Here is an 11,541-nt window from a genome sequence, read left to right on the forward strand (position 1 = left end):
TTTATAATATTCAAAAACAGTTTTATTACTTACTATTAAAACAACATTTAAGGTATTATGCGTTTTTTACTAACAATAATAACTTTTGATATTCTATTTGTTTTTGTACTTCAAATATAAGTGTAAGTAAATATTTCAAACACTTATTTTAAAATTTCTAAGATAAAACAGTTTGATTTCATTTCATTTACTGTTCTGATTTTAAATCTTTTGGGCTAATTTCCTTTCTATAACACCTAAGTCTGTTTTTAAGAAAAATAAGTTTCAGAGTCTTTAGTTTTACCTTACTAAACAAGTTTTCCTTTCTTGAAAATAAACTATAATTGTGTCAAGTTTAAGAAGTTAGTTTACAAAGTTAGGCAAGTTTGACGTTATAGGAGTTTTTTTAATGCTGATATATTGCCCTATTAGTGACATTTGATGTGCTAAATTTATTATACACTTGTAGAAATGTCGCATGTTTTACTGATTTTTTTAAGGGTAGAAACTGCAAAAATTGAAAAACTTCTCGGTATTAAAATAAGATTTTTTTCAACATACGGGACTTTGTGGTTGAATTGCAAAGTCCCCTGTAGGTTTGTTATTGAGCTGATCGTTGTACAGTTGACTTAAATATTTGAAAGTTATTTAAAACTATTTTGTATATTATGTTTTGTAAAAACCATAAACTGAGTTGTTAAATTAAAAAATGATAATTATGTTGGTAATTACTAAAAGTTAGGTTTGTATTCTTTTTTTATAGTTTACAATAAAAAAAAATAAGCTTAAAACTTACTTTCAGCTATTACCTCCAATGAAAAAATAGTTTTTTAGACTTTTTACTATGCGCTAGATAAAACCAGTAATGATTAATGTAGAAAATAAAGGTTTTTTTTTTTACTTTTGTTATGTACTAAGAATATTACTCTATTAGGTTCTTTGCAACTAACTAAAAATTCTTAAAATTACTCTGTTGGTTAATGCAAGTAATTATACTTAAAACAAGCTTGTTAGTTTTTAGTACCAAAAAAATCTAGATGTCTTAATAATTAGTAAGAGTTAGGTTTGTATTATTTATTTTGTAGTTTACATCAAAAGCAAAATAGTTTACAGCTTAATACTGTCTTACACCTATTACCCTTATGAAAAAGACATTACATGCTTATCAATCACGCTGTAACTAAAAACTATTTTACTCAGCTCTATACAGTTTTTTCTGATTGTACGCACAAACGAAGGCTCGAAAGTAACAAAATAGTTAATCCAACTTAATTAGACTAAAGTACCAGTTCAATGTGACTGAGTCTGACTGAAGAACTGTATTACAGATTAGACTAATTTTATACATGGTTTTGAAAACTTCTTACATCTAAAACTAGCTTATTTGAAACCTTAAAGTTTTATTTAAATCATTTTGTAAACACAAGTATTCTTATTAAGAAGTTTTTATTAAACTTTTATCAAATTAAGACGGTTTATTATTAAACAGCGGCTAAGAGCTCAGCAACTTATGTGTTTAAGTATACAAAAACTACATTAATAAAGGAAACAGTAATATTACTTTTTTCTTATTTGATGATAAAAACCACTAATCAATACATATGTATCAAAATAGAAAATAAAAAGTAATTTTTTAATTTATAATACTTTTAAGATCACTTTTTGTAGCAAAGAACAAAAGTTCTTTATATGTGCATAAAAAATATTCTTTTTGCAACATTAAATTTTTTTTTAAGTATTTGAAAACAAATCGTAGTCTTTGAAGTACTCAATTTAACGATCACCAAATAGTTATTTGAAAATTCTGTTTGTAATTAATACTAATTTATTGAACGACAAAAAAAAAACGCTTAAAACACTTGGTCATAAGACCTGGTGCGCAAAGACACCGCAGGGGTACCAACATCTTGTCCAGGACAATTGAAAGACATTATTGAAGTTCTGACGGTACTTGTCTTGCTAAGAGGTTTCCTAAAAAAAATATTAATGTTGAATTACAAAATATATCCTATATCGAAAAATGTTTTTACAAAAGCTTAAAAACTTTACCACAGAGTTTATTTTGAATTTAAGTTTCCACGTAACAAATATTTTTATGTTAAATAAATAACTTACCATTCGGGCAATGTTTTGCTCTCAGTACATCAAAAGAAGTGTCTCTCCTCTCTTTAACCATGTTTTGTCGCTTATTTTGAAACCAGACCTAAAACAAAATAAAAATTAACTTTTGACAGAGAATTATAACCTAAAAGCATACATGATTAATATGATGATTCAATCCTTTTGTAAATTCAGATAGTAATATGTTGGGATGAAAAATACTTGTTTTACTTCAAGTAATAGTCTTTTATTCATACACCTTTACGCTTACTTAAAATAAAATAAAAAAATTTAAAACAATAATAAAAACGTAGTTTGTTTTAGTTAAAACAGTGTAACGGTACATCAAACTGTATTTGAAATTGTTTTTTGTGCTTAAGGGTTAGTCCCAGAAAGAGACACATGCAAACACTGGTGCAGTTTAATACAGTTTAGGTGAGGAGAAAACAAACAGTCGAAACTGCTAATGTAATGTTAAAATACAATTGTGAGCATCGCAAACCATTACAGAGTATAGGACATTCTAACTACAGCCTGCTGCAGTAAACATAATATTTAACAATATAAGTTTATATTGTTTTATATTTTGTGTTAAGTTTTTGTAAAAGAAGGTTTCCTCATCATAAGTATTTTCATATCTTAAGTTTAAGTCGTTTGTTCTCATTTTAGTTGAAAAATTCTCAAGTTTAAATTATATTATATTTGAATTTCATTTAAATGTTTTAATAATAAATTTTAAAGTAATTTATAAAACATCATGTGTTTTATATTTTACATAGTTCTTTTTATTTGTTAGTGCTTGCAATGGTCCTTTAACACAATACTGTCATTTATTGTCTTACCTTTTTTATAAAGAGTAACGCTTAGTGACATTTAATATAAATATTAGCATAGTTTAGCTTTAATTTAATTATAGTCGTAGTGTGGTTGTACACTACAGTATAACCTTATAACTCGACTTAAAAAAGACAATGCTTATAAATAATAAAATTTCATAAGGTTTTTGTAAAGTTGAAACTCGTAGCTAATTAAAATTAAATATACATTTTGTAATTACCTTTTCCTGAAGCTGCTTAAGATTAATAAGTTTATTTATCAACATACCTGTATTCTATCGTAAGGTTTTCCAATTGTATTAGACAACCATCTTTTTTGTGCTATACTCGGATGTTCTGCGTAATAAAAGAAAAAACTGTTAAGAGTGTCAACCTGCGCTTCTCTGTACTTCGTTCTTTCTCTAAAAAATAACAAAATCAGTTAGTTGCGTGAACTTTAATTGAAAAAAACTTTTCTTTCTAATTTACTTTTATGAGCTCTTCAAAGTAGGCTTAGCAAATGAGTCAGAATTTCGTAAAGTACAAATGCTATATTTGATAAAGTGTAAGTCTATATTCGGTGTATAAAAGTACTCGAATTTTTTATTCTGTTTTAGATATTTTCAGTGTAAATTTACGGCAAACACTAAAATTGAGGTTTAAATGTTCGCTTACTTTTTTTAAAGATAGATTATTTAGTTGTTAATTTTTTTTCTTGATAGACAATGTAAGTAGAGGTTTAACGATTTTTTAGATTATGAATCATTAATAGAAAACTTTTAGATAGTATAAACTTTTACCTCTTTTTGTCTGTAACTCTTGTTGAATTGACCCTCGTAGTAGAACTCATTAGCATATTTTGAGGAACCACTTGAATACATTGGGGATCTATTTGAACATATTGGGAACCCATCTGGATATATTGAGAACTCGTTTGTACAGTTGGAGAACTTACCTGCGTATTTGGAGGACACATTTGGATACCTTTTTGATTTTCTTGAGTACGTTGAGGATTTTTATGAACGTATTGAGAACCCATTTGCATATATTGAGACCTCATTTGTACAGTTGGATAATTTATTTTCGTATTTGGAGGACACATTTGGATACCTGTTAGATCTGCTTGAATACTTTGAGGACCTATTTGGTTGTATTGAAAACCAGCTTGCGTATTTGGATCACACATTAGGTTACCTTTAGGACCGTTGTGCAGAACTTTTGAGTTATTGTTATGTAGCTGTTGTTGCTGGTTACTGTGAAACTGTTGCTGGTTGTAATCATGTTGGCAATTTTGCGAGTTTTCATCATCTGCCTTGTTCACTTGCCATTGGTTAGGATCGGTTTGTTGCTGAAACTGGTAGTTTTCATGTGGAGATGTCTGCGTTTGTGAGTTTGGTAGATTCTGTTGTGAAACCTGTTGCTGTTGTGGAAACTGTTGCTGTTGAGGTTGTTGTTGTGGAAACTGTTGTTGTGGTAATTGTTGTTGTGGAAACAGCTGATAGTTGTGGAAAGTGTTGTTTATAACACTTGCTTGCTGGTAAGTAGAATCGTAGTTAATCATTGTGTCAACTTCTAAAACATGATTTATAAGTTAGCATTTAAAATGGCAAGTAAACAAGATAAAAAATGTAAAAGTGATGCAAACTTAGTATTTATAACTTAAAATAATAAACTAAAATGATGTTCCAATTTTTTATATAAACTGTAAATTTAAACGTTTATTTATAACGGGTCAACGTTTAACATTTTCGTGATAGTTTAAAATTAAGCGTTGAACAAATAATTAAATTTTCTACGAAGAAAAAAATTAAGGTTTTATTTGAAAGTTTCTTGTTTAAAAACTAAACACTAAGTAAATTTTTTAAACTTAGAACAACAGAATACTGTTCTACATAACGATTTTTTTATATTAACCGAGTATTCTAATGCCGAGCTTAATAATAGTACTTTTGACCGAAAAATTACAAATTATTGTGATATAATTCAAAAACAAAGACTGTTTAGTAGTATTTTACCTTGACCGAAAACCGACCTAAACAAGTCAAATCACTTAATAATAATAGACTAATATAGAAAACACTATTTTTACTAAAAAAGACCAAGGAATTTATATTAGTTATACCTTTTGAAACTATGACTAAAAGTATGCAATTAAGTTAAATTAAGAATTAAAGAATTTTTACTTAAATAACTAGAAAAAGCTAACAGTAATAGATATTTAAGGTATAACTTTAATAAATCTTACAAATTTTAGTTTAAGACAGGTTTTCCTAGAATTTGCGGTTGATCTTTTTAGGGATTTTAGTATTAAAGCAATAACAAGTAAGGTGGGAAAAGGGAAGCAATTTCATTACTTTGGGGTAACTTCATCATAAACTTATGATATTTGCTTATTATAACCTACTGTCTTACCACTGTCTTTTTGACGAAGAAAAAATATTTAAATAACCAACTATATAATATTATCTATGACCTTAAAGTGATCTAAATTAGGTGATTTAATTAAAATTTTATTGTCTGATAATTACACTATTTTTGACCCAAAAATGACCTAAATAAGTTCTATCAATTATGAACAAAAACTGTTTAAATTTATCACTTTTTTGACTTAAAACGATTTTAGTAATGGACATTGATATTTCTAATTGTTTATTATAAAAACTATGAGTAAAAGTAGTTCTTTAAAATTATTTAAATTTATAAACATTTTTGCCCTAGAAAACTAAAAAAAAATACCATTAAAAATCTATAAGAGATATAGGATTCTTACAAGTGTCATTAGATTATTATACACATCGAAGACCACACTATTCTTTTTCGCTTATATTACTTTATATTTTGAACAGACACATGTTTTTAGTTTTTTTGAGTTAAGAAAATATTTTTGTTGTAAGTATAAAAAATGTACACTATATACCAAGTATAAAATAAATAAATGTTTAAGTGAAGAAAAATGTTTTAAATAAATTAAATTGTCATTGGTAAAAACTAAACTATATTTTTTAATAACATATTGTTAAAAAGTTTGAATATTTAATATTTCATTGTTTAAACACAGTAAGTTTAGTTTTAATTGAAAGTTTTCAAAAAATAAAATTATTAATTTTTTTGATCAAGAAGCTTAGTAAAAGTTTATAAAAATTAATTATTTTAGAAAATAAATAGCTTATACAAACAAAAAATTTTGATTTTCTATAGTTAAGTAAAATAAAATATGTTTAAAACAAATTTTTCAAATTAATTCATTATTTTCAGACTGCGAAGACAAGTTATAAATAAAAAATGAAAGCTACAACGCTACACTAAAGTTTAAAAACAAAAACATAGCAAAAACTTAAAAAAAAAATAAAAAAATACTTTAATACTGTTTATGATAAACTTATAATACGTACTAAAGTAAACGTACTGCTCTACCCACTGACTTTTAAAAAATAATTAAAAACTCTGGTACCTAACTTATATAGCATTATTTTGACCTAAAAATGACCTAAAAAAGTAATATCGATTACTAATAATACGTGTTATATAATAAGATTATTTTTGACCTAAAAGTGACCTAAAAAAGTAGTTTTAGTATAAGTACACAATTTTGTGAAGCTAACTTGATTAAAGCAGTAAAAACTGTTTAAAAGCTATTTGTTTTGACTGAAATTTAGCTTAGTAAAATAGTATCAACTTAGAAAAAAACAATTTCTAAGTACAACTTTATAATGAGCAAAATACTTAACATTTATACTAATTGCAACCTGATTCGTAAAACTGATCATCACTAAATTTCAAGCAGTTTTTAAAAGTTATGTTTAAAAAAACCCAAAAGGTTTATCTAAATGTACTCATGTATAGAATATTTTGAAAACTCGTTAAACTATTCAACCTAATGTTTCTATGTTTCTTATGTTTCTGAGGTATGAGGAGGTAGTATACAGCTTGAACACTGAAGGATATTAAAGTGTTTTCTAACTGATCAATTGCAAATGTGGCAGCAGTTGTCGTGTTTAGCGGACTTGTGTTCCATGATTTTTATCATCAGAAATGTCATATAGTTGAAATATACGTCATTAGCCCAAAAAATTGTGCAGCAAATACTGCCAAAATATCAACGCCCAAAAGAAAACAACGAAAGGTCTCTAATAACTTTTCTAAACATACTCGATGTACCATAGAGCTCATATTGAACTTTTATTTTTAGCATTAGTAAAACAAGGAGTTTTAGACTTAGGCTTGGAGTTTATGACTTTCTACGCTATGCATGGTTTATGTAGCTAAAACTTTTTATTAGTAAAAGAAAATCAAACGTTTTTCAATTTTTTATAGAATAATTGGTATTTATTGATGAAATCCGCTCTACTTACTGTGTGTTATAGTAGCATAAAAACAATCAAAAGTTGATAGATGTTGAACTTCCATACTCAACAAAAAATCAAAATTTATATCAGGTACCAAACAATTGAGTTCAAATCTTACAGACTTAAGTTTTAAGTTTTAACGTTCATAAAAATATTTTTAAGTAATTAAATAAGTTTTAAGAACCGAAAAATAACAAATCTTAAAATCTTTAAAAACTCATGTGTAATCTAGATACATATAATCAAGCAAATAACTTAATTTTGTTAAATTTACTTGAGTTTAACACTTTTATAATCCGACTATATTTTTTATTTTTTAATTCTTTTTGTAGTGTTTTTAAATAGAGATAACATAACAATAAAAAAAACAGAATGATTTTTATTCAAACTAAAATAATTAGATACAACTCAGTTAAAATTAGGTACCCTAGTTTTGTATATATACAAAAAGCTTAGCTAACAATTGATCAATTTTTTACACAGTTTATTTTTATAATTAATAAATATTGTAATATTATAAAACATGTTTTAACGTTTTATAATTAAAAGAAACTAAAAACGAATCGAATTTATAAGGTGCCGTACAACATAAAAACAGTTTTTGATCATAAATAAAAACAAAATAACAACTAACCTTTAACTTTAGAAGTATGTAGTTTTTCATGAAGTTAGTTCTGTTTAAAAAACCGAAGTTAAACGTTTTAAAAACATTATAATTTTAAATTGTATTCCATAAGCGTCTATCAATTCCTTTTGTCTTTTAATTAAAAAAAATTGTTTTAGTTGGTCATCATTACTTGTTTCAAAGTGAGTAGTTTAAGGTGACTTTTAATTTTATTTGTAAATAGCACCCAACACGTGTTTATAGTTTTCTAAGTTAATTTTTTAATATAATCTTAGCATTAACGTAGTTGTATCAACGTATTTTAATTTTGAAAAGTAGAAACATAATTAAACAAGTGAATTTTTAACTGACAGCATACAACTTAGATAGTTATAGTTTTATATTTTTTAGATGACTGCTGCTTTAAAAACAAAGCCCCAATAATACTAAAATTTAAAAAGAAAAAAAGATGTATTCAAAAAGGTATTTTTCTTAAGAAAAGAACAGACGAAATCTATTTTTATGCATTTTAAATACTTTTATAATATTTTTTTGTGCATAAATTCTAATAGTCGTTCAACCTTTAAATATTTTATAAATTAGAGCTTAGATTATTTATTGTTTTGCATCTCACCTAAACATCTCATATAGGTAAAATATTTAATTTTACCTATCTTAACTTCGTTGCTCGACTATTTAAGCATCATGTTGGCAAAAATTTTAGATATTAAAATTTATATCTACACTTATTTAATAGTAAACATATGTTCAAGCAAATTTATTCGTTTATTTTTGTAACAATTTTACAGTAGCATAACTTTTATAAGTACTATTTAAACTAAATCATAATACTGATAATTTCTTAGTTTTTTCATTCAAACTAAATTCTATTAGAAAATGTTAAACTAAATTAACATGTGTTATAATTAAGCATCTTTGTTTTTCAAATTAGCTTTAGTCTCATATCATGTCTGAAATGTTATTATTTTTAACTAACTGGAACTAGAACCGGATTGTTTTAAGTAAGTTGTACCAATAGATAAAATAATAGACCTAATACTAAACAGATACGACATAAATATTATGGAAATGGATGTATCGTGTTATTTGTAAACCTATACTGTTTGACTGTTTGAGTCACACAGTTTTATGCTAATTATTATAATACTATAACTGTTTGTTATAGTAGAAAAAATTAACATAATAATTATACAATTAAACTAAACTAGCACTTTTAATATTATACAATAATAATATAGTTTTATAATATTTAATGTGAAAATATAAATAAGAAGATAACGTATGAACTTATAACATTACTAACTTTCATTATTGTTAGTAACTTTCTACTAAACAAGTATTTTTAAATAAGCAAGACAAATATTCAAAAAAGATATATGGTTTATAGGTTATATTATAATCTTCAGGAAATCTAATCGGTATTCGGTTTAATTCCATCACGTTTTCAAATTAAAAACTTTTCCTTAGATTTAATTTTGTACGAAACAATTTTTTTTAAAGTTTTAAGCCTTTTGTGTAAGTTTCATTTTTGTAAAGTTGTGATCAGTTGATTACGAAAAAGTACTAAAACAGGTAACAATGAAGTTCATTAGCTGTTTAAAATGTACTTATGTTTATCCGTAAGAGTAAACTGCTTCAGTTTAAACTGAAAACATTTTTGTTCAGTTATAAAAATTGTTATAAATGAGAGTAAACTACAAAAGTCTTGAAACAACTTAATCAACAAGCAAACAAGGATAAAAACTTAGCAAAATTTGAATTAAAAGTTGGCTATATAAAGCAAAAACAAATATTTAAAATCTAAAAATAGTTCCAACAACTTATTTTAAGTAATACTTAAAATAACTAAAGTCTGTATATTCAAGTCTTATAAACAATAAAAATAAGTTTAGTTTTAAAATAAAAAATATTGTACAAAAAAAAAATAAATACTATTATTTATTTATTAAACAAAACACTGTAAATGTTTCTAATGAAAAATGTTAATATTTATTTGGAATATACATTAGTTAAAAGATTTTTTTTTTAGTTATATTAATTTTTACGTGTGAAAATATAAATGGAAAATATATTGGAATTTTAAAACGATAGTCAGCTAATAAAGAGCAGCTGTGAAGATTTTAACAAGAAGTATAAAGTATTTCCAGCTAAATCACTCCACGAGGGACCAAATTCATTTGTTTGTGAGGGATGTACCCATAGTTGCACTTATGATAAACTTGCAGTAAAAGTTGTAAGAAGCGTCTCACCGGATCAAGACCATGAAAATGGACATCTTCCTACCGAAATTCAGCTCCAACTAGAAACTGGAAACAACCAAACCAAAGACGGAAATGGAACAGTTCTGCAAATAGTAGACTGGTTTGTCTACGATAAAGGTTACGTCACAGTAACGAACTATAATGAAAAACTCGTTAACCTGTTTAATGTAACTATGAGTAAAGACAATAAACAGTTAGATGAAAAAGTCTCAAAAAATATATTTTGCTTGCTTTTTGAATTAATTGTTGGTTTAAACAAAAAGCAGATATTTCATTTGGACATCAAGCCAAGTAATGTTCTTTTCAATGAAGACACCAACCAACTGATGCTTCTAGATTTCGGCCATGCGTTGAAATGTGATCCAAGTACTATAATTCCATTAGACAGAGGTACTCCAGGCATAAGATCTCGAGAGCAAGAAAACAGCAAAGATTGCCAGGCCGAAGACGCTGAATTGTATAGTATTGCTCAAACTTTGTTTTTCTGTATAATGGTCGTTTTGCTTTAAAGAACAACTTTGGGGAGAAAAAAAACAAGTTAAAGTTTGTTAACAAAAATATAAGCCGAAACTGCAAAGAATTACTAACAAAAATGTTAAAAAAAGAAGTAAGTGATCGACCATCAGCTGTAGAGATTTTAAAATTCAAATGGGTGGAAAACACAAAATTGATTAAAAATTTGTAAAGCCGATGAAGTCTTGTTTTGGCTCTTATAATAAAGATTTTCTTGTAAGTGATATTTGTTTATAACTGTTTAAATATAAATATATTCCATAATGATTAACATTTTCTGTAGTTCACTGAACATCTTTTACTAATAAAATGTGCTAAAAAGTAAATGTTTTTTTTTCAGTAGTTTTTAAACTACAAAATAAATAACTAAAGAAAAAATGTTTGAATAACTAAAAAAAAGTAGAACATCTTACAATATTAGTTTGTTGAGGATTTACATATTCATCATTTACTATTAAATTGTTTTTCTTAAGTATATATTATATAGATGCTATAAAGTGTGGTGTTTATTTTATTGAAGTGAGATTAAAACTACAAACTTAAGAGTTTTTTGATATAGCCGATTAGTTTGAAGTTCATATAGCTTAATATTCATAGCTAGTTCTAAGTTGTGACTACTTGAAAATTAAAACTCAAAATTAATAAACCCCACAAAAATAGTAAGTTATTATAGGAAAGAGAACAAAATAAATGTTTAGCTCAAATAATAAAATAAAACCAGTAGCATATCTAATGAAGCCGACCTAAAATAACCTTTGTTAAGATTGCATATTGTCTGATTTGTTCCATGATTAAGAAAACCATTATTAATCTGGCCAAGACTATGAGTTTCATATATGTTGCTACTTTACTTGTTTATTATTTACAATGGCGTAACGCTTGAATGCATTTCTACAATAAAT

General features: G+C 25.8%; 1 protein-coding gene across 1 annotated transcript; it reads left to right on the plus strand.

The window, feature by feature from the left end:
* Positions 1-9,443: 9,443 nt before the first annotated feature.
* Positions 9,444-10,635, plus strand: LOC145839207 (phosphorylase b kinase gamma catalytic chain, skeletal muscle/heart isoform-like). The gene is made up of 2 exons (XM_082946815.1): positions 9,444-9,448; positions 9,957-10,635. Exons 1-2 carry the CDS (start codon positions 9,444-9,446, stop codon positions 10,633-10,635), a joined length of 684 nt encoding a protein of 227 aa, XP_082802941.1.
* The last annotated feature ends 906 nt before the right edge of the window (positions 10,636-11,541 follow it).

This window comes from Thalia democratica, chromosome 6 (genome assembly GCF_965202585.1).
Source record: "Thalia democratica chromosome 6, ktThaDemo2.hap1.1, whole genome shotgun sequence".
Lineage (NCBI taxonomy): Eukaryota > Metazoa > Chordata > Thaliacea > Salpida > Salpidae > Thalia > Thalia democratica.